Here is a 24,971-nt window from a genome sequence, read left to right as displayed (position 1 = left end):
CTTAATTTAGTTAGTTATATGCATGCTAGTAACATGGCATGTCCTCAACGACTTTGTCTGATTTGATGCGGGAGCGCGACGAGGCGGTTAACCGACGATCACAACAATGACAATGGATGATGATCGAAATTGGCGAGCCATAATCAGTGGCGGTGCTTACGTACGTGTCACTCGACTGGATTCCACCACTTGACCTTTGCTTTGCTGATGGATTTAATCAGCAGTTCCATCATCAGTGCTCCCTTTTCTCGCGAATCCCATCAGTGTTCCTTTAACGCACCTCATCAAGCAGCTGGTGTACGTTAATACAGTACGTATGAACACCCGAGAAATTATGGCAGATTCTATCCATGTGCTGCCCTAATAATTGTAACGACCTTCGCGCCCACCAGATCGATAATGCATGCATGCAAAAAAATGTGCCCATCCATCAACAAGCAGGGGCACAGCAGCTGGATGGCACCACTATATAACCGCGACATCTCCGGTGCTTCTTCTCACCACACACACCACACAAGGTACTCCACTTTGTAAGCTCATTTGATTCCTAGAGGCACTCTAGTCCAGGACATCCACCATGGCACGGCGCTTTCTGGCTGTGCTCGCCGTCGCCCTGGCGCTCTTGCAGGCCGCCTCGGCCAAGTCCTGGCTGGACAAGAGGTTCAACACGGACGGCACCGTCCGCACTGGATACGACGCCTCCGGCCAGCAGGTGGTGATGCTCAACCTCAACCAGCAATCCGGCGCCGCCGGCTTCAACTCCAAGGAGCAGTACCTCTACGGTGAGTTCAGCATCCAGATGAAGCTCATCCCGGGAAACTCCGCCGGCACCGTCTCCTGCTTCTACGTAAGTCGACGAGCTTAATTAATTTCTCCTGTCCGGACTCGCAGCTTGATCTATATATATATATATAACTGACCCATCGTTGCTGTTAATTGCAGCTTTCTTCCGGTGACGACGAGTGGCGCGACGAGATCGACATGGAGTTCATGGGCAACTCGAGCGGCCACCCGGTGGTGCTCAACACCAACGTGTGGGCCAACGGCGACGGCAAGAAGGAGCACCAGTTCGACCTCTGGTTCGATCCGGCCGCCGCCTACCACACGTACACCATCATCTGGAACCCGGAGAACATCCTCTTCAAGGTCGACAACCTATTCATCCGCTCCTTCAAGCGCTTCGGCGGCCTTCCCTACCCTACCTCCAAGCCCATGAGGCTGCACGCCACGCTGTGGGACGGCAGCTACTGGGCCACGGAGAAGGGCAAGATCCCAATCAACTGGTCCAACGCTCCTTTCGTCGTCTCGTACCGCAACTTCTACGCCAACGCCTGCGTCAGCGGCGGCGCGTGCCATGCCGGCAGCGGCAGGTGGATGAACAAGCAGCTCGACGGCGCCGAGTGGGGCACCGTCAAGTGGGCAGAGCGCAGTTACATGCGCTACAACTACTGCAACGATGGGTACAGGTTCCCGCAGGGGCTCCCCGCCGAGTGCAGCCGCTACTGATCCCAGCCGGACCGGCCGGGCATCCAGTGTTGATATTGATATGTTTTTCTTGGAACCTCTTTTGTGAATTTGTGATTAAAAAGCAGCCCTGCAGCAATGTGTGGGCGATTGTTTGTATACTAGTAGTTTCTTTTTCCTAAAGAAAAGAAGCATGTAAAATTTCACCGTGCCTTTGAGTTGATACAGCAATATACTACTTTTATGTGCTATGATCGGAAATTTTGTTTTGGGGTCTATGAGCAAAGGACTTCAAAAGAATGTCATATACTCCGTCTGACCAGTAGTGCTAGATAAATTCGTTTGAGCGGCAAGTAATTCCGGACGAAGGGAGTACATAGTCAATGAACTCCCATAGTACAAGATTATATCATTAGTGGTAGGATACCATGGTAGGTACTTATCACTATTAATCATAGTGCACTTTTTATTCACAAGCATTATATATATGCACTATATTTTCGTAGAAAATGTAATCTTAAATGTTCAGGAAAATTCGGGCATCGACGGCCCAACACTGTATTACGGTAGATTGCAATGCATGTGCAAATAGTGCTGCGCGGCAAAGCATGTTCGGCCAATCAGTATTGATATATGAATACGTACGTTTGCTTGTCCAAGAACACAAGAGCACCTGTATCAATGTATCATGCATGCATACGCGCTACTACATCTTTATACCCGACCGTGTCAGCAGCCACAATAATGCATACCTTATCCTTCTCCGGCACCGCGTGTATGGTCGGTCTACATATATACTTTTGTGATAATATCGGTCGTCGGTGTTCATGATATATACTCCGTCCGTCCGAAAATACATGTAGTAGAAATGGATATAAATAGGTGTATCTAGAATTAAAATACATCTAGATACATTCATTATTTGGACCAGTATTTTCGGACGAAGGGAGTACTATCTTTGTACCGAAATACTTGTAGCCGGAACAAACTAATACAAGTTCCCTCGACTATAAATATATTAGTAGAGAGGAGTATATAATACTTGTAATATATAACGAACTGATCGACCTGACAGGGACAGGCTGACATGCATGTACAGATGTAGGGCACCGTCTCCTATATACTTCGTCCGTTGGCGCTTTGGACAAAGTCTGCCAGCCTCTTCGCTGGAGAGTGGAGAGACCGCGGTCTTTTGCGGTATCTTCACGTGTTTTGGCATTATATTCGCGTCCGTTATTATGATCGCTGAACGAAGGAACTAGCGAGTATGCTGCCGCGCGTCCACCGCCACACCGGGCAGGCTATCTGCTCATCACCATCTTCTGCATGTGCATGTGCGTCCACCCACCGGCGGAGCCGTGAGAGCTGTGCTAACAACAAGGTTACCCGCTCGCATGCACCAATAATCACATTTCCTTGTTCGAGGTGACGCGAGATCATTAGATCATCTACAACCGTAATTGTCAAATCCAACACCCCGGGCGCGTCCGTAAATAGTGACCGGACAGTTTTCAAATTAGCGCATCCACAGCCACATATCTCATGTCCAACACCTTATATCCATACAAAATAATGCAGTGTAGTACGTAAATCACCAAAACCACAATTGACAGGAAACATACATATAAACCGATAACAAACGGGCATAATTCACATAACATTACCAAAAAAAACACCAAACGGACATAATTTACACAGTTCAACCGTCCGGCAAATTGGACGAAGAGGGGTGGGGAGAGGAGGAAGAGCGAAGAGATTGCGATATGGACAGCGCTGGAGCATGGCCTAAATAGCCGCAGCCAGGCCATGCAAAGGGTCAGTCAGCCGCTTCAATGCGCCGCAGTCGTCGGAGTTGCTTCCTCGGGAAGCTGCAACCGCATTGGAGCGGCGGCCCCTGAGTGGTTGCGTCCGTCTACGCCGCTCTCTCGTCCGGTGAAATCGCGGGCATCAATGTCAGCCGCTGCGTGCTCTTGGTAGCATTGATGTCGAGCGGCCATCGGCAAGTGCATCCGAAGGAAAACACAGGAGAGCCAGGTGGGGTTGTTGGGTGGGTTAGAGCAGTCAGACACGAACGTGGCAGCGGTCGGACACGAACGTGGCAGCGGTCAGACACGGACGTGGCAGCGGTCAAACACGGGCGTGGCAACGGCCAAGACGCCCGCAACCCCCCGCCCCTCTCCCAACGGTTTGTCTCTGATTTACGGGAGAAAGTATGCCCGAACCGCCCTGTGAACCGATACAAACCCATGTTGGATGGCTTTCAAGGTCCGGAAGGCGGTTTAAAAGTCCGCGTTGGAGATGCCCTAAGCATCTATCCGGTTCCAATGTGGCATGCAAGCTTTACTTCATTTCTAACGCGCAATGCATCATTGAGCGATGGCTCACAGGTCCCAAAATCGGTTTATTTTTGTGAATGGCCCCGTCATAGCTTAATTTGTCCGATTGGTTGCTAATCAGGATTAGGTCCCTAAATTTCGTTGTGCATGCTAGTAACATGGTATGTTTGATGCGCGATAACGGCGAGGTGGTTAACCGACGAACACACAAGTACTCCCTCCATTTACTTATACAAGGCCACTATAGAATATACGTTTTGCATTAATACAAGGCCACCAACAGTAATCGAGGAAAAAATTGATGATATTTTCTCGTAGTAGTAATTTGTTCAATACTTGCATGCATGCTATCATAATAACACTAGCTACTTCCTCCACTCAATTTTCTTCCATGCATGTTGCGTATTAATGATCCCAGTAAACGAAAAGAAAACTTTGACTTGTAAACTATGCATTAAATTTTACCTTGTACCTGTAATTTGAGTTTGTGGCCTTGTATATAAAAATGGAGGGAGTATATGGAAATGAATGAATGGCCAACTCAAAAGAAAATGAAATTAATATTTTTCGCAAAAAAAAACTCAAAAGAAAATGAATGAATGGCCGAGATTAGCGAGCCATCATCAGTGGCGGTACGTGTCACTCGACTGGAAAACACCACTTAATCTTTGCTTTGCTGATAGGCTTAATCAGTGGTTCCACCACCCAATTTCTGGGTCCCACAGTAATCTAAGTGTCCCTTTAGACACATCATCAAACCACCGATGTAGGAGTACGTATGAACACACCAAAGATTAGGGATTATGGCAGGTTGTACCCATGTGCTGCCCGAATAATTGTAACGACCTTCGCGCCCACCCGATCGATAATGCATGCATGCAAAAAATTGTGCCCCATGCATCAACAAGCAGTGCAGGGCACCACTATAAAACCGCGACATCTCCCGTGCTTCTTCTCACCACACACCGCACAAGGCACACCACTTTGTAAGCTCATTTGATTCCAGGAAGCCCTCTAGTCCAGGACATCCATCATGGCACGGCACTTTCTGGCTGTGCTCGCCGTCGCCCTGGCGCTCTCGCAGGCCGCCTCGGCCAAGTCCTGGCTAGACAAGAGGTTCAACACGGACGGCACCGTCCGCACGGGATACGACGCTTCCGGCCAAGAGGTGGTGATGCTCAATCTCAACCAGCAATCCGGCGCCGCCGGCTTCAACTCCAAGGAGCAGTTCCTCTACGGTGAGTTCAGCATCCAGATGAAGCTCATCCCAGGAAACTCCGCTGGCACCGTCTCCTGCTTCTACGTAAGTCGATCAGCTCTTATTTCTCCTGTCCGGACTCGCAGCCTGATCTTCATGCAGCTGACTCGGCGTCGCTGTTGTGCAGCTTTCTTCCGGTGACGACAACTGGCGCGACGAGATCGACATGGAGTTCATGGGCAACTCGAGCGGCCACCCAGTGGTGCTCAACACCAACGTGTGGGCCAACGGCGACGGCAAGAAGGAGCACCAGTTCGACCTCTGGTTCGACCCGGCCGCCGCCTACCACACCTACACCATCATCTGGAACCCGGAGAACATCCTCTTCAAGGTGGACAACCTCTTCATCCGCTCCTTCAAGCGCTTCGGCGGCCTTGCCTACCCTAGCTCCAAGCCCATGAGGCTCCACGCCACGCTGTGGGACGGCAGCTACTGGGCGACCGAGAAGGGCAGGATCCCGATCAACTGGTCCAACGCGCCCTTCATCGTCTCCTACCGTAACTTCTACGCCAACGCCTGCGTCAGCGGCGGCGCGTGCCATGCCGGCAGCGGCAGGTGGATGAACAAGCAGCTCGACGGCGCCGAGTGGGGCACCGTCAAGTGGGCGGAGCGCAGTTACATGCGCTACAACTACTGCGACGATGGGTACAGGTTCCCGCAGGGGCTCCCCGCCGAGTGCAGCCGCTACTGATCCCTGATCTGACTGATCAAGACGGCCGGGCATTCATCCATTGTTTGATATCTTGTTCTTCTTTGTGAATTTGTGATTAAAAAGCAGCCCTGCAGCAAATGTGTGGGCGATTGTTTGTACACCTAGTTTTTTTTTCCTGAAGAAAGATGCATGTAATATTTATCGTGCCTTTGGTTGCAGCAATATATAGTTTTCATTTTATGAGTTATGAGCATGATTTTTTATTATTATGGTGTCACTGAGCAAAAAACTATGTTTTAAATAGCGGGCCATGCCATTTAGCGGCGGCTGGTCAGAAGCTATGAAAATTTGTAGCAAAGCTAAGCCCCATTTATAATTTTTTCTTAAATCATGAAAAATTGAAAACAAAAGTATACAATCAGGCATCATATATGATATATCACATATAATTGACATATACACATGTTCTAACATCAAAACCCGAGCACCAATAAGGTCTCCTAATTTAATAACCAAGCCTTGATCAATGCATTATATATATCAGAAACAAAAACAAAGAATAAGGCAGAAGGATAAAAAAAAAGGGGAAGCAGAACCAAGTCAAGATGATATGGGCCGCCCCTTCTTCTTGCGCCAAAGATCTCGATAGAATCTTGTGGCCGGATAGAGCAATGGAATCACCGGGTCATATGATAAGAGGGCTCTTCTTTTTAATCTTAGCATCTCTTTCAAGGAGGCAGCGGGGATTCGACTTCCCCTAGGGGTAGAGAGTATTATGAAAGGAGGTTAATCATAGATTAGTAAAAACCCTAGAATAAATTCTTCCTGGGTCGATGTACGGATAGAGGAATACATAAAGTTGAACATTATAAAATGAGAAATTGAAAGATTTCGTTGAAATTGTTCGTTTGGAAATTCCCCGAAAAGCTAATTATAGGTTCTTCTCTCCATCAGAACAATAGGGCTGCAAGGCGCGGAAAGCCATGTTCCTTCTCAGCTCACGCCACAGCTAATATCCCCCCCTTCGTCGAGCCTTTCCTTAATTAACTTTGAGTGTGGGTTCCGGTTTTGAGTAAATGGATTGATTGCATTGTTGTTAAGAGTGGGCTGGCCTGCCGAAACAAAGGAACTTTGGTGTGAGAACCCACCCGAGGAGGTCGAGGGATTAGCTTATATAGGTAGACGCGGCGGGGGCGCGGTTCTTTTCCTCTGTGTTCATGACAAGCTAGTAGGCACTCTTGTGTGGGTTGGCTCATCCCCCTGGAAAACGGCCTATTCTATTCGTTCCGAACCAAATTTGTGCTGGGTTTAAGTAACATAGTACACGATGGAGCTCGGAACTCGGGCAGAAATGTGTGTCCCGGCTCCAACGCTATTCTAGAAATGCAAAAAATAGAAAGATGGACTAGCTCGAGAACTTGGCTTCAAAGAATCGCCAGTTGCTTAGTGGTTTGCTTCTTGGTCTGCCCAATCAAGGTTAGACCTCGCTCTATCAACCATTGCCCCAGGCGGATACTTGACATGTTCCCCCTCGGCCAGGCCCTCGCAAGGAAAGCAAAAACCTAGATTTGCTTTATCGGGTAAGTTTTGTATAGCAGCTTAGCGGGTGAAATGACTCCAAATTTAGCGCTATAGTGGGAAATAACGGGCTATTAGCGTTATTTTTTATTCGGTATTAAAAGTGCATAGCTTTAGCGGGAGAGCTCTCCAAAGAATGCCATATTAACTCCCATTTACAAATGGATTGGTGGTAGGATTGACGGCACAAAGGAGCTCATGTGAATTTTCCGTGGTGGACGAGGATTTGGAGCTCCCGGGTGCTTGTTAACCCTATATGAATATTAAATCAACAAAAATATAATGGAAAAAATACCAAGAAATGATATCCATGGTATTCTCAGTAAACAAGAAAAAAATATTATATAGAAAACACGATTTGAATAAATCGTAGGTCGGACTATATTTTCTTCGCCCAGGATACCACGGATGTCATTCATGAGACTTCTTATGTGAGTAGAATGATCGACCATGATTGATACCCAAGAATTCCAGATTTATATTTTAATCTTTCTTGGTATTTTTTTTTGAATTTAATATTTATATATGGTTCACCGGCATCTAGGAGCTCCTGTGTATTTTCTGTGGTAGGCCACCATATTATAGAGACCTTCTACGGTACATCAATTAAATTGGGGCCGTTAATTTCTATGGTTTGACAGTTCAGACGAGGCAATACTACATCAAGTTTTCAGTAGTATATTGAGCAATTAGGGGCGTTTTGGGTAGTTCGCTGCTAATCCATCCCGCAGGCAGATTCCCTTCCAAATCAAGTGAAGGGCATAGCTGCAATTTCACGGAGTCATCATCGTTCCTTTGGCCCATCCTGCTCCGTCGCCATTGCCAGCAGCTACCGCACCTCCTTATGTACTGTAGAGTTTGTGATCTGCAGCCGGCCATTGTCACACTAGTAGAAAAAGGGTCAAATGTGAAGCACATTAGTGCCAGTTTGATTTTGAGCCGGCACTAATGTGTCCATTAGTGCCGGTTCCAACGGCTAGCTGGCCGCTCTCATTAGTACCGGTTCGTGGCGAACCTTTAGTACCAGTTCGTTCCACGAACCGGTACTAAAATGAGTGGTGGCAGGATGTTGTCAGTCTGGGGCCCCTTCAACACCTTTAGTACCGGTTCGTGGCACGAACCGATGCTAAAGGTCGTCCTACATAAACCCTTCGTCCACCCGAGCTCGCTCTGTTCTTCCCCTTTCCCCTCTCCTCTCTATTCTTCCCCTCTTCCTCAAGGGCTCATCACACATTTTGCCCAAAATTTGTCAAGATTTGAAGTCCCCCATCCATTCAAATGATCACAAAGGTTAGCAACTTTGTCCTTTCATCTCTCATTGCTAGATTAGCTCTTGCAATGCTTTGTATAGTGATTAATTTGTGAGTTTAGTAATTTGGGAGGAATTATATGTGCTAATATTTGATTTATACGTAATTTGAGGTCAAAAATAACACTTAGTTTGCATATGTAGGTGTGGTTTACTTAGTGCCTTCTAAATCTCCGTCGTGGTGAGCCTCTTGTTCATGAATGTTTTACATTACCAAATTGATGTTTGTGTGATTTGGATATATAGTTACTCGTATAATTATCTTACCCGTACGTTGTTTGTTATACATAGTGTCATGGTTTTGATATCCGTCCCCGTCGGCCCTCGTCCTTGTTATGATTCGGATGTTGTATATTCTCTTTTAAAACTAGTTGTTGCATTTCGTGTTTATGACAAATTATGCCCATCAAGTTGACATAGATATTTTTATCTAGGAGGTATGTGAACCGGAAATTCCAACCGACCCTATTGTCGAGAGGTTAAATTTAGTTGAAAGAGAAAACGAGTATTTGAAAGAAAAATTGAAAAGAATTGAAGAGGAGAAGATGGAATTGGAGTTGCATGTTGGCGATGTCGTCGATGATCACAAGATCAAGATGGAGAAAATGCGCTTGAAGATTATAAAGATTAGAAAATATGTCATTCATAGTGAGGCTTGGTATCATTATGCTGTTGGATCAATTGTTACCTTAGTTGCGATCTTGATCGCATTTGTTGTTGCATTTAAATGCTTTAGCTAGAGAGTTATTTGTTTGTCGCATTTAAGTGTTGTATGAACTATATATATGTATGAACTTTATGTATGAACTTGTATTAATTTGGTCTTTTCGGTGTTGTGTAATGAAGATGAGCCGACAATGGATGTATGATGACCGATGCTCTCCCGTGTTCATTAATGGCGTGCATACTTTTCTGCTTGCGGCTGAGGCAAACAAGCGGGCGGATGGTTTTATGCCTTGTCCATGTGCTGTCTGTAAGAATGATCACAATTACTGTACGTCAAGAACCATTCACGTCCACCTGTTTAAGTCCGGTTTCATGCCCCACTATAATGTTTGGACCAAGCACGGAGAAAGAGGGGTTATGATGGAAGACAATGAAGAAGAAGAGGACGACGACAGCTATCCTGGCCATGGGTTCCCTGAATACGATGATACAACAATGGGGGAAGAAGCTGAGCCGGCAATGCGGGAAGAAGCTGAAGAAGAGGCATCAGATGAGCCCGCTGATGATCTAGGTCGGGCCATTGCCGATGCAAAGAGAAACTGCGCAAGTGATTTGGAGAAGAAGAAGTTGCATCGCATGTTAGAGGATCACAAGAAATTGTTGTACCCGAATCGCAAAGCTGACAAGAAAAAGTTGGGCACCACACTGTAATTGCTGCAATGGAAGGCAGAGAATGGTGTATCTGACAAGGGATTTGGAAAGTTGCTGGTAATGATAAAGAATATGCTTCCAAAGGACAACGAATTGCCCGAGAGTACGTATGAAGCAAAGAAGGTTGTCTGCCCTCTAGGGTTAGAGGTGCAGAAGATACATGCATGCCCTAATGACTGCATCCTCTACCGCGGTGAGTACGAGGTGTTTTGAACGCTTGTCCAGGATGCGGTGCATTGCGCTATAAGATTAGCCGCGATGACCCTGGTGATGTCGAGGGCGAGCGCCCCAGGAAGAAGATTCATGTCAAGGTGATGTGGTATGCTCCTATAATACCACGGTTGAAACGTTTGTTCCAAAACAAAGAGCATGCCAAGGCGATGCGATGGGACAGAGAAGACCGTAAGAAAGACGAAAAGTTGAGAGTACCCGTTGACGGATCGCAGTGGAGAAAAATCGAGAGAAAGTATGGAAAGGAGTTTGCAGATGACGCAAGGAACGTATGGTTTGGTCGATGATATACCCGACCCGAATATATATATACCCGACCCGAATATTGATAGAAATTCCAAGAAAAGATATTTTAAATATTGATAAGGTATTATCAATCACATGGGCAGGGAAGAACCCCTGTAAAAAAATGTTGAAAATTTAAGCAGCCTTGGCATGTATGTACGCATACACTGGCAAGAATTTTTGAAGGCAGAAGAAGCTCTGAAGGCTAATCGTATGAAGATCTGTATGGCCGAATAGCAAAGAATGGTACACAGAGGCCAGCCAATTATTCACCGAGAGACAATGCCACGTGAAGAAAGCAAAGTTTCTTAAAGATTAAAGTTTGTCGGCACTCTCTCTCGCACTTTTCTATATTATTAGAAGGACACGCGTGCATACTACCGTGTGTAAAATAAGTGAAGGAAGGCTCCTGAAGGCCTCCCTAGTAGCCACCCCTCGTGACTATAAAAGGAGACGCTGGGCTCAAGAACACAACAGAAGACGGGAGAGCACGAAGCACTCAGAGCATCAAGACTCTCCACCAGAGCACCGTTTCCTTCGTAGTTTAGCCACCACTACTGCTAGTAGAATAGCCAAGAAGGCGCTTCGATCACCAAGAGTTTGAAGGTAATTTCCTAGTTGTGTGTAATCCCTTCGGGGCCTCCCGAAAAGGAAACCATATGTAAATTACATTGTGGAAATGATGTAGTTTCTTGGTTCACTTGGTATTTTTATTTATGAATTTATGGAACGAGTTCTTATGCTAGGGATCCTACAGGAGAAACCTCTGTGTGTGTAGTTCTCTGTGTAGCCCAGAGTGGCGTTTGAATGAGAACCTTGTGGCCGTAGAGAAGTGTTCCCTTCGGGTGAAACTGCCTGGGAAGACGATAGGAATTTACCTCATAAATTTGCAATTAAAACTGCTAAGTGAACGTAACTAGCTACATCTGATACAACATAATGAAAAATATGGTGAGTACTGAGTAGGATTTTACACCTCTGCGCACACCGTCGGACGAATTGTTGGCCTCGCCAGCCCAGAATAGATCCTGTAACAAATATATAATCAAGTCAGAACGTGAAGGTAATCATATTGAATTAAATATTACTGTGAATAGTGAAGTACTATTCCAAATAGTGTACTGAATAGTAAATACTATTATGAATAGTGCCCTACCTAGTGAACAGTAAATACTATTTAAGATAAAAAGCATACCTGTCTACCACTTTTCACCTAATCCCAAATTAACCTAATCACATACTAATCTAATCAAAATCTGATCTAATATTAATTAACCAATAAGATTTTTATTCCCTATATTGTTGGTATCAGGTCCAGCGTTTAATCATTGAAAGGTTAAAATATTTAAACTTAGAAGTTAGCGCAGGTAAAGTAATAAATACCAAGGAAAATCTAAATATAAGGTGTAGAGTAAATCCCTCTGAAAAGCATATCTGGCATACATCTCATAGCCAGTTAAATACAGTCATCGATTTGATATAATTTTTACATATCTTGGGGAAAAAGACAAGGTAATTTAGACCAAAAATTTGAAAGTTTATTCAAAGAATACCAAAAGCTTGCTGATAATTATTCAGGGTTGAATAATAAAATTGATCTAGCTTTACATAAGCTAGAAGAAGCAAAAGCTAGACAGAATACAGTTTGCAAGAATAACGATTATATTAAAGAGGAAGTGTTATCAATAGGTCGTTACGTAAGTAAAGGCAAAGAGTCACTCCCACGCACTGAATCAAGACAAGATATACTTGAAATAAAAAAGTTGGTGCAAGAGGTTAAAACTTTGATCATCTCATAAATATATGACCGATTATACTCAAGCATTAAACGAAGTAGCTAAATATCTGTCACCTCCTGTCGGATTCTCCGATCACGATTCCCCAAAAGAAGATTCCAAAGTAATAATTAGACAAAATAACACAATCATCCAACTATTAATTCAAGTATTAGATAAGCTAAAAAGTGTTCAAAGCAACAAAGAAATTGTGCTATCATCATCTGGAATAGTTTCCTCTACTAGAAATATTAATTCAGAAAAATGGACGTATCTAAAGGTTTCCTTAGAAGAGACAAAACTCTCCAATTAGTAAGGCAAGATTCAAGACCTCTAGCCATGAAGCATAGATTATCATGCAAAGCTGATGATATTGATAGTATTGAAGAAGTTATAGATATACAAAGAGATCTAGAAAGATATCAGAAAGATACCCTAAGAAAAATAAAACCACAACAAGTATATCACATGGGTATGTTTGAAAGTAAGAGTGGTCTATACAGAATATCTCGAGAATCAGAATTAAGTGTGTTAACACATCCAGTAGATTTAAGAATTGTAAGCAAAAATATTGAAAATGAATTAAAATATTGTGGTTATAAATATATTCATCAAGGCATGTATATCATAGGAGTCAAAGGTATGACAAGGAAGAAATTAGGTGCGAAGGTTTTGATAACCTTATTAGACAGAAGATGGGAATCTGTAGACAAAGCAGCATTAGGATTTTTGGAAGGAGACATGAATGAAATAGATTAATAACCTATATAGCTCTAGACCTAATGATGCCTGTAAAAGAATTTGTTGAAAAAATGAGTTTTGGTTTCCAAACTAAAGGTTATGAAGATTTTAAAGGAACAAATTTGCTAGTAATCATAGAATTTATAGGAAGGCTCACTAATAGAAGTAGCTCCAGATATAGAGTAAATGTGAATGACGTAATTGATAGTAGCTCCAGATATAGAGTAAATGTGAATGATGTAATTGATAGTATGCAATCAAAAGGTATAAAGTTTATGAATCCTCTTAAAATTGGTTGTGAAGAAAGAGTTGGAGAAGAATGGAAGATAGGTGAATTAATAGAGAAAAAAGAATTAAAGCAACTTGAAAACTACATAAGCTATCAAAATTGTGAGGGAAGTAGCAGTATTCGATTTATGAACTATAAAGCTGCATCAATAGAAGACTCTGAATCTTTTATGTCAGAATCAGAAATTAATGATGATAAAAATAAAGGTATATCTGAATGCATGGAAGAGGCTGATTTAGATGATGAAATAAATCATTGGGAAAAGAAACTAAAGCATATTGAATGGGAATATAGTCATTCTATGACAAAGGATTAGCCCAAAGTAAGAGAAAGAAACTATTTATTATTAGAGAAATTGCAAGGCTAAAAAAACTAAAAAATGATAAGAAGTTTGCCACTAGTAGTTCAACCATGGAAGATAAAATTATAGCATCCGCAGAAAGAGAAGCAAATGCTATTATTAATAAAAAATGCTATCATTAACAATAATAATAATAATAATAATAATAATAATAATAATAATAATAATAATAATAATAATAATAATAAAGATAAGAATATTGTTCAAAAAGAAGAAGTTATTAGTGAAGAAGAGCAATGGGATATCAATAATAAGTTATTATTAGAAAGTTATGAGGAGGATGAAGAATTAATAAAAGAAATGTGGTTAGAAGATGAAAGATATGATGATTCGGAACAAAATAGTGATTTCTATAACACACTAGATGATGTGGGACTGCATAATTGGTCACCTCAACGACCGAAGGGTGGATCCCCTTCTTTGCTGCAATCTCGTCTGGAGCACAACTAGTGTGTTGTAATGTTTCTCGCCTCCTTGGAAAGTTGTCGTTCGGTCGTTGGTTGGTTCCTGGGATGATGCATAATATGTTTTCGGAGAGTTGATGCTTTCTATTTATATATTGTTTTGGCATGTCGATAGATGTAACCATCAGCCAATGCATGGCATGTATGTATGAGTTCATGAGTATTATTAGTTGTCTGCCATGTTGCTGAAAGATGTAATCAAACCAATGTTTCTGTCTACTTTTTTGAGGATCTAATAAAGGAGGATTTGTTGATCACGTACCAGATCAATTTGTCCTTGTTTGCCTATGGGGGGATATGCTACCAGATTCATTTTCTTTGCTAGCTAGCACACACTTGTTATATTCTTGTGAAATAAGAGAAAAGAGACTACCCATTGCCAATGAACATCAAAGAAAGACAAATTACAAACTAGTAGAACAATTGATTTTTGACATCCTCAAAGAGAATATCTCACTGAATTGTAAAAGCAAGTATCTTAAAAAAACATGGTGCCCGTGCTTTTCTGGAAATGGCAAGAACGTATCATGCGGTCTGACTTGCGCCACCTCATTGATCCATGGCAAGGCCTGTCACCTCATTGATCCGCGGCTCCTTGCTCCAACTCCCTGTCCAAACCAATCTTCTTAGCAATCTCTATCTCTATATATACTAGAACTAGAGACCCATCCGCGTGCGGGAAGCGCGTGCGACTTGGAATTGGGACTTGGGCAACCAGCGACGCGACAGGAGGCACACTCTCTTAGTTGCTACCTGCTAGCCATTTGTGAGCTACCATATGAGCTCTACCGTCCTTGCCCATGGAAAGAAATTACTAAGGTTCTGCTCTTGGATGCTTACAGGTTGATGTTGGACACAAAGCTCAAAAGGCCCAGATGGTTGTGTCCGTGGCTGGGGTGGTTGGCGGAGCGTGCCTGGGTGGGGAGATGGCGGCGGGTCAACCATTCTCTGGAGCGGGCGGCTCCTCCGACCGGTTGTCCGTGAGCGGCGTTGGCCGAGCAGGCCGAGCTGCGCCAGTGGTTCCTTGAAGCGACAGCAGTGGCGGTGCCTTGATGCGGTGGTGTGGATGGCTATGCCCCAGTGGTTGGCAGAGCGTGCTTGGATGGGGAGACGGCAGCGGGTCTGCCGTGCTAGCTCCGGAGCGGGCAGCTCCTCCGTCCTGTTGTCCGTGAGCGTGCCTGGATGGGGAGACAACAAGCAGGACTGAGCCAATCTTAGCCCACTGAAACAACCATCACAGAATTATCTGAAATAGAATCAAGATATAACGGCAAGCAGGACTGAGCCAATCTCATCCCATTGAACGAACGAAGTACTAGCCAATATGTCGTCGCGCGTCGCGGCGCCTTCACTGCGCCACGCGTCCACCGCCACACCTGGCGGGCTGCCTGCTATCATCATCTGCATGTGCATGTCTACCCGCTGGTGGAGGCAAGAGCCAACAACAAGGATGTTACCCGTGCGTATGCACGAACAATTGGAGTGAAGATGCTATCATCATCTGCATGTGCCTCATCGGCCAGAGAGGCCGCCCGATTGGAGTGAAGATGCTCCAGGGCTCCAAGAACACCCTCGAAGAATAGGGTCAGCTTGGCGTTGGGGCTCACGTTGTGCTCCGGGGTGTACCTCACATTTGGCATCCCCATGGTAGCCAGCTGCATGGTGATCCTGCCGGCGACGTCTTCGAGGCGGCCGATCTAGCGGGTCTCGCCCTCCACAAAATCCTTGTGGTTGGCGGCTTCATTCTTGAAGTCCCGGTTCTAAGCCGTAAAGCATGGCGCACTAAACTATGAAGTAGTCATCATACCGAGCTTGCCAAACGTTCATAACGTCTGCATCTGCTCCTGCAATAGGTCCGTCACCTAGCGGTGCATCAAGGACATAATTCTTCTGTGCAGCAATGAGGATAATCCTTAAATCATGGACCCAGTCCGCATCATTGCTACTAACATCTTTCAACTTATTTTTCTCTAGGAACATATCAAAAATAAACGGGGAGCTACATCGCAAGCTATTGATCTACAACATAGATATGCAAAAATTATCAGGACTAAGTTCATGATAAATTAAGTTCAATTAATCATATTACTTAAGAACTCCCACTTAGATAGACATCCCTCTAGTCATCTAAATGATCACGTGATCCATATCAACTAAACCATGTCCGATCATCACGTGAGATGGAGTAGTTTTCAATGGTGAACATCACTATGTTGATCATATTTACTATATGATTCACGCTCGACCTTTTGGTCTCAGTGTTCCGAGGCCATATCTACATATGCTAGGCTCGTCAAGTTTAACCCGAGTATTCTGCGTGTGCAAAACTGGGTTGCACCCGTTGTATGTGAACATAGAGCTTATCACACCCGATCATCACGTGGTGTCTCGGCACGACGAACTGTAGCAACGGTGCATACTCAGGGAGAACACTTATACCTTGAAATTTAGTGAGAGATCATCTTATAATGCTACCACCGTATTAAGCAAAATAAGATGCATAAAGGATAAACATCACATGCAATCAAAATAAGTGATATGATATGGCCATCATCATCTTGTGCCTTTGATCTCCATCTCCAAAGCACCGTCATGATCACCATCGTCACCGGCTTGACACCTTGATCTCCATCATAGCATCGTTGTCGTCTCGCCAACTATTGCTTCTACGACTATCGCTGCCGCTTAGTGATAAAGTGTGTTAACACATCCAGTAGATTTAAGAATTGTAAGCAAAAATATTGAAAATGAATTAAAATATTGTGGTTATAAATATATTCATCAAGGCATGTATATCATAGGAGTCAAAGGTATGACAAGGAAGAAATTAGGTGCGAAGGTTTTGATAACCTTATTAGACAGAAGATGGGAATCTCTAGACAAAGCAGCATTAGGATTTTTGGAAGGAGACATGAATGAAAATAGATTAATAACCTATATAGCTCCAGACCTAATGATGTCTGTAAAAGAATTTATTGAAAAAATGAGTTTTGGTTTCCAAACTGAAGGTTATGAAGATTTTAAAGGAACAAATTTGCCAGTAAGCATGGAATTTATAGGAAGGCTCACTAATAGAAGTAGCTCCAGATATAGAGTAAATGTGAATGACGTAATTGATAGTAGCTCCAGATATAGAGTAAATGTGAATGACGTAATTAATAGTAGCTCCAGATATAGAGTAAATGTGAATGACGTAATTGATAGTATGCAATCAAAAGGTATAAAGTTTATGAATCCTCTTAAAATTGGTTCTGAAGAAAGAGCTGGAGAAGAATGGAAGATAGGTGAATTAATAGAGAAAAAAGAATTAAAGCAACCTGAAAACTACATAAGCTATCAAAATTGTGAAGGAAGTAGTAGTATTCGATTTATGAACTATAAAGCTGCATCAATAGAAGACTCTGAATCTTTTATGTCAGAATCAGAAATTGATGATGATAAAAATAAAGGTATATCTGAATGCATGGAAAAGGCTGATTTAGATGATGAAATAAATCATTGGGAAAAGAAACTAAAGCATATTGAATGGGAATATAGTCATTCTATGACAAAGGATTAGCCCAAAGTAAGAGAAAGAGAACTATTTATTATTAGAGAAATTGCAAGGCTAAAAAACTAAAAAATGATAAGAAGTTTGCCACTAGTAGTTCAACCATGGAAGATAAAATTATAGCATCCGCAGAAAGAAAAGCAAATGTTATTATTAATAAAAATGCTATCATTAATAATAATAATAAAGATAAGAATATTGTTCAAAAAGAAGAAGTTATTAGTGAAGAAGAGCAATGGGATATCAATAATAAGTTATTATTAGAAAGTTATGAGGAGGATGAAGAATTAATAAAAGAAATGTGGTTAGAAGATGAAAGATATGATGATTCGGAACAAAATAGTGATTTCTATAACTCACTAGATGGTGTGGGACTGCATAATTTAGACAATGCAATGGAAGCCATGGAAGTAGAAAATAGTGGTAAAAGAAGAAGAGGATATGGAGAATCGTCTGTAAAAAGAGAAGGAGAAAGAGAGAGACCTACCAGATCAGCTGGACAATGGCCTCCAGAAAAAGATGACTATCAACCTACATATATCCCAGGACAATATAGATATATGGGTACTAAAATAAGAGATTTTGAAAAACCAGTGCAATTTCAGAATTATAAGAATGATGACGCTATATTAAACCTAGCAGCACATGATCCAATAGATTGGCCGAATATAATCAGCATATGGAAAGGTTTAATAGTGCAAAAATATATACAAAATCACTATAATATAGGCACTAAGGTAGAAGATATGTTAACATATCTTGAAACATTTTTAGGAGAATCTGTAAAAGTTCTATGGGAACAATGGGTAGAGTCATACCCTAGTCAATATGAAGAATTAAAAAGGGCAGGAAGTAACCCTAATAACTTTGCGAATGTTATCTCAAATATGATCATAGCAGAAGATCCAGAATTAGGACATACCTCATTGCAAAATGAAAGGTTAAGAGAAATAGAAAAATTAACATTAACTAGCTGGAAAGGTATTAAAGAATTTTCCCAGCATTATTTGTATAATGCTACTACTGCTAAACAAGGTTTTAATGTAGGTGTAATAGAAAGATATTTTAATAAATTGCCTGATCCTCTAGGTTCCATAATATTTGAGGAGTATAAAAAAGAAACAGGAGGAAATGTGGTAAATATATCCCAAGCCATAATATTTGTTTTCAAACAATTAAGAAAGGTGTGTACTAGCATTCAAGCCCAAAAATCTATGAAGAAATCAGATTACAATTTTTGCAATAACATTGTCCAAATACCACTAACATATGGAGAAGAAAGGCATAGGAAAAACAAATATTATAAGCCACAAAGGAGAGATAATAGAAATTTTAGAACAAAGAAAAGATATTTCTTAAGAAGGTCAGACAATATAGCCCCATTCTTACATCAAAGAAATGTAAGAAGATATAATCCTAAGAAAACCTATGATAAAACATGCAGGTGTTTCATATGTAACTCTCCTGATCATCTAAGTAGAACTTGTCCTAATAAAGACCAGAAAAGATACTCTAGAAAATATGAAGAACAAGAGAGAGTATTAATTATAGATAGTGTTAATGAAAATATATTAGTATGTGATGATGAAATAAAAGACGACGAGTCAATATATTCAATTATAGAGATCGATGAAGTAGAAAATGAGGCTCCAGAATATGAATCAAGTCAAGATGAAATAGACCTAATAGAGACTTAGCCGGTTTAAAAATTGGAATGATGAACCAAGTAGATTGTGAACATGATTGGATTAGAGGAAAAGGTGATTATAACATAAAATGTGCTTTCTGTATATATTACCCAAGCCAAGATAATAGGTTCACATGCAGCTTGTGTTTAAAACAAGCATGTGCCTCATGTCTAAGAGACAATAATCAAAAGTGGAGACAAGAAATAGAATTAGAACCAGAAGAACGAATATTATCCAGTAGGGTTAGAAATTTAGAAAATAGAATAAATAAGCTAGAAGCAGAGTTAGAAAAACTTAAAGATGAGTTAGAAAATGGTAAGAAGGAAGACAATAATGTTGGTAAAATCACGGAAATGAAAGAGCAAATGGTAACAGTAAGGGATAAAAAAGGAGACAAATTAATACAATTGAAAGATGCAATTACTAGTTTTGGGAATAAATATATTGTTCGATTACCATTCAAAGAAGTGTTGGGAATAAGGATCCCAGTTAGGATTGTTCTTAAGCCAAATATTTCATATAAAATACTGGCACTATTATATACTGGTTGCACTAAGAACATCATCCATGATAAATATTTTATGAGATGTCCCGAAATAGTTGAAACTATAGACGATAATAAAGCTGAAGTATCTACCGTTATGTCAGGAATAAAGAAGATACATAATTAGCTAGCATATAATATTGAAGCTTACATAAATGGCACAAAATATATAATAGATGAAATTACAATAAGAGATTTGTCAGTAATAAATGATGACATGATAATAGGGTTAAGATTTTTACAACAATCTTTACAAACCACAATCATACATGAAGAAAGGGTAACATTTATCCCTTATCAAGATAATGTTCCATACATATATGAAGTAAGAAAACAAAGAAAGTCCTTACAAAATGTAGAAATATCTAATTTAGATGATGAATATGGCACAAGTCCAGATCCCCTTGAATTCTGTAAAGACGAAGAACTTAGTGAGACCATAGAAGAATATCATATAGAAAATACATGTACAGAATGCATTGGGTTACAATCATTCTCTCCAAATTGGTATAGAGATATAAAATCTAAAAAGGATATACATTGGAGAGAATGATTGGATATGCATTGGATAAGAACTCTATAGTTTGCAAAATAAATATCATAAATCCAGATTATATAATTAAGTCAGGACCAATAGAAGCTACTCCAAAAGATATTGAAGAGTTCAAAATGAATATTGAAAAGTTATTAAAGTTAAAAGCTATAAGAGAAAGTAGAAGTCCTCGTCGATCTGCTGCTTTTATAGTTAGAAATCATGCTGAAGAAGTTAGAGGTAAATCTAGAATGGTAATTAATTTTAAAAGGCTTAATGATAATACAGTTGATGATGCATATAATATACCTAATAAGTAGGAATGGATTAACAGAATACAAGGAAGTAAATATTTCTCTAAATTTGACTTAAAGGAGGGATTTTGGCAAGTAAAAATGGCTGAAGAATCTATTCCCTGGACAGCATTTACTTGTCCACAAGGCCATTATGAATGGCTAGTAATGCCATTAGGTCTAAAGAATGCACCTGCATTATTTCAAAGAAAAATGCAAAAAATATTTAATGAGAATCAAGCATTTATATTAGTATACGTAGATGATTTGTTAGTATTCTCAACATCATACAAAGAGCATATAGCCCATCTTGAAGTGTTCTTTCGAAAGATAGAACAAAATGGACTCATACTATCCAAAAAGAAGATGGAAATTTGCAAAGAAAAAATTAATTTCCTTGGTCATGAAATAGGAGAAGGAAAGATATATCTACAAGAACATATTGCAAAGAAAATATTAGAGTTTCCTGATAATATGAGTGATAAAAAGGTTTTACAGTAGTTCTTAGGAATTGTAAACTATGCGCGAAACTATATAGACAACTTAGCAAAGTTAGCAGGACCTTTATGTGCTAAATTAAGGAAAAGTGGTCAAAAATACTTCAATTCCAAAGATATAAAATTAGTAAAGGCCATCAAGGAAAAGGTCAAGAATTTAAAACCCCTAGAATTGCCTCTAGAAGACAATTATTTTATAATTGAGACAGATGCATCTAAGGTAGGATGGGGTGTGATTCTAAAACAAAAACCCAATAAATACTCCCCAAAAGCAGATGAAAAAATATGCAGATATGCTTCGGGAAGTTACGAATTAAAGACAGTGAATAATATTGATAGGGAAATCCTTGCAGTTGTAAATGCAATAAATGCATTTAGGCTATATGTAGGATTTAAAGAATTTACAGTGCGAATAGACCGTGAAGCTATATGTCGATATTACAATAAAATTAATAGTAAGAAAAGCTCAACCAGAAGATGGGTCTTATTTGAAGACACCATAGCTGGGAATGGTTATGAAGTTATTTTTGAGCATATTAAGGGGAAGGATGATACCTTACCTGACATATTTTCTCGTGCATCAAATTTGCAGAAATGAGGAAAGGATTATTCGCCAACAAGGATGAATATCTCTTCTTTGGAGAAGAAAATAGGCTGAAAATGTTTCAGCCAAGTACATTCAATTTCAAGCCAAAACCCCATATCAAGCTTGATGAAGCTCAAAGATGCATATTGGATAATTTTTGGTTCCAATATACTCTCAAGAGAGAGGAAAAAGGATTTTTTTTTTCAATTCTCAATAGTTTGGCAGAATATTTTAATGAATTAAACAAAAATTGCCAAAGCCAGAAAAGATTGAAATACCAAAAGGAGAAACACTATATCTTATATTTGATGGAAATAAACCTGGCATATATTTGGAATGGGAAAATATAATGATTGAAAAATTAGATGAAAAAAGAAAAGGACAAGATTTAACATTCAAAAGATATTATAATATAGATGATGCCTTACTTTGGGCAAGAAAGGTATTAGGACCAGATTATTATATTGACCCAAAGGCTAAAGACTATATCCAAATGAAAAGAGGCATACCTGATTCACCAACTCCCACAAAGGGGGAGGCATCAAGCTCAAAAAATATAAAGAAGGAAGAGTCCAAAATATAAGACATATCAAGAATGCCTTCTAAAGGGGCTTGACCCTTTAGACAGTGAATACATAGATCAAGAAATGGATAAAAGATTTGAAGAATTTTCAAAAATAATAAAGAAAGAATTGAAAAAAGAAATATTAAAAGAATTAAGGCATGAAATGGACGAAAAATTTGAAGAAATAAAGAAAGAATGCGATCAAAAATATGATTTCAACCTGTTAAACGATGATGATGATCATATGGACATAGCAGGGCATGGGCAGCGACCTGAATAAAGCCCAAATTGCCTATATTGATATTGCTATCAATTATTCGGGCGCGGAGGACCTATACCCGACCCGAATATTGATAGAAATTCCAAGAAAAGATATTTTAAATATTGATAAGGTATTATCAATCATATGGGCACGGAAGACCCCATGTAAAAAAATTGTTGAAAATTTAAGCAGCCTTATCATGTATGTACGCATACACTGGCAAGAAATCTTGAAGGCAGAAGAAGCTCTGAAGGCTAATCGTATGAAGATCTGTATGGCCGAAGAGCAAAGAATGGTACACAGAGGCCAGCCAATTATTCACGGAGAGACAATGCCACGTGAAGAAAGCAAAGTTTCTTGAAGATTAAAGTTTGTCGGCACTCTCTCTCGCACTTTTCTATATTATTAGAAGGACACGCATGTACCCTAGTAGGACTTTTCTATATTATTAGAAGGACACGCATGTACCCTAGTAGGACACGCGTGCATACTACCGTGTGTAAAATAAGTGAAGGAAGGCTCTCGAATGCCTCCCTAGCAGCCAACCCTCGCGGCTATAAAAGGTGACGTTGGGCTCAAGAACACAACACAAGACGGGAGAGCACGAAGCACTCAGAGCATCAAGGCTCTCCACAAGAGCACCGTTTCCTTCGTAGTTTAGCCACCACCACTGCTAGTAGAATAGCCAAGAAGGCGCCGAGTTTGAAGGTAATTTCCTAGTTGTGTGTAGTCCCTTCGGGGCTTTCGAAAGGGAAAACCATATGTAAATTATGTTGTGGAAATGATGTAGTTTCTTGGTTCACTTGGTATTTTTATTTATGAATTTATGGGACGAGTTCTTATGCTAGGGATCCTATAGGAGAAACATCTGCGTGTGTAGTTCTCTGTGTAGCCCAGAGTGGCGTTTGAATGAGAACCTTGTGGCCGTAGAGAAGTGTTCCCTTCGGGTGGAACTTCTTGGGAAGACGATAGGAATTTACCCCATAAATTTGCAATTAAAACTGCTAAGTGAATGTAACTAGCTACATCTGATACAACATAATGAAAAATATGGTGAGTACTGAGTAGGATTTTACACCTCTGCGCACACCGTCGGACGAATTTTTGGCCTCGCCAGCCCAGAATAGATCCTGTAACAAATATATAATCAAGTCAGAACGTGAAGGTAATCATATTGAATTAAATATTACTGTGAATAGTGAAGTACTATTCCAAATAGTGTACTGAATAGTAAATACTATTGTGAATAGTGCCCTACCTAGTGAACAGTAAATACTATTCAAGATAAAAAGCATACCTGTCTACCAATTTTCACCTAATCCCAAATTAACCTAATCACATACTAATCTAATCAAAATCTGATCTAATATTTATTAACCAATAAGATTTTTATTCCCTATATATATATATTCTACGAGAAAATCTATTTATATATATGCATAATGTGTACAATATCTAGTATCGTAAAATACCAGCAAACAAAAAAGAATTAAATGGAAAACACAAAACTAATAGAAAACTAAAACCAAAAGCCCCCAAACATTTAGTACCACTAGTAGAAAAAGGGCCTATTGTCCCGGTTGGTATGGGCCTTTTGTCCCAGTTTTTGAACCGGGACTAAATGGTCGTTACTAATGCCCTAACCCTGTAGTCCCGGTTCTTACACGAACCGGGATAGATGGGCCTCCACGTGGCCGCTGCGGCCAGCCCAGGCCGGGGGGGCTTTGGTCCCGGTTGGTGACACCAACCGGGACTAATAGGCATCCACGCGTCAGCATCTGACTGGAGCTGAGGTTTTTTTTAAAGGGGCTGATTTAGGGGTTTTGGGGGTTAATTTAGGTTGTTATTAGGTAGCTATTAGAGAGAAGTGTCCTCTCTTATATCTCCATGCTTGGTTTACCAACGCTACGTACTGCTATGCCTAAACATGGCTTAGATTGAAGTGAAGGCAATATGTGGTGCATGTCGAAAGTAATACTAATCCTAACTTGATCAAGTTTGGATTGTACTACTTTCGACATGCACCACATGCATGTTGCCTTCACTTCAATCCAATTCATGTTCATTTCACCCGCTGATATATAATAACTCTTCATGCGCGCATCATGCATCATCATATATAATAAAAAGTCCTACTAATCATCATCATACAACTTCTACTCGTTATTAATAACCAGTCATACGATCATCATCCTCATAGTCATCGAACCAACCCTACTTAATTGTTCTTAGCACATGATCATCAGTATTAGGTAAGACCGAAATACCCTCTTTAAGGTAAAATAGCATAAAACAATATAGACCCTGACTCTCCATTATGGAGAATGGAGATCA

The 24,971-nt window shown here is 40.7% G+C and overlaps 2 protein-coding genes across 2 annotated transcripts; both read left to right on the top strand.

The window, feature by feature from the left end:
- Positions 1-513: 513 nt before the first annotated feature.
- Positions 514-1,715, top strand: LOC123074063 (xyloglucan endotransglycosylase/hydrolase protein 8). Its single transcript, XM_044497010.1, has 2 exons — positions 514-847; positions 943-1,715. Exons 1-2 carry the CDS (start codon positions 578-580, stop codon positions 1,504-1,506), a joined length of 834 nt encoding a protein of 277 aa, XP_044352945.1. The 5' UTR covers positions 514-577; the 3' UTR covers positions 1,507-1,715.
- A 3,057-nt stretch (positions 1,716-4,772) lies between these two features.
- LOC123074062 (xyloglucan endotransglycosylase/hydrolase protein 8) lies at positions 4,773-5,950 on the top strand. The gene is made up of 2 exons (XM_044497009.1): positions 4,773-5,103; positions 5,186-5,950. The coding sequence occupies exons 1-2, from the start codon at positions 4,834-4,836 to the stop codon at positions 5,747-5,749; spliced, it is 834 nt and encodes a 277-aa protein (XP_044352944.1). The 5' UTR covers positions 4,773-4,833; the 3' UTR covers positions 5,750-5,950.
- The last annotated feature ends 19,021 nt before the right edge of the window (positions 5,951-24,971 follow it).

Source organism: Triticum aestivum, chromosome 3D (genome assembly GCF_018294505.1).
Source record: "Triticum aestivum cultivar Chinese Spring chromosome 3D, IWGSC CS RefSeq v2.1, whole genome shotgun sequence".
NCBI classification, from domain to species: Eukaryota; Viridiplantae; Streptophyta; class Magnoliopsida; order Poales; family Poaceae; genus Triticum; species Triticum aestivum.
The sequence above is the reverse complement of the archived record's forward strand: the minus strand, read 5'-3'. Positions and strand labels throughout refer to the sequence as shown.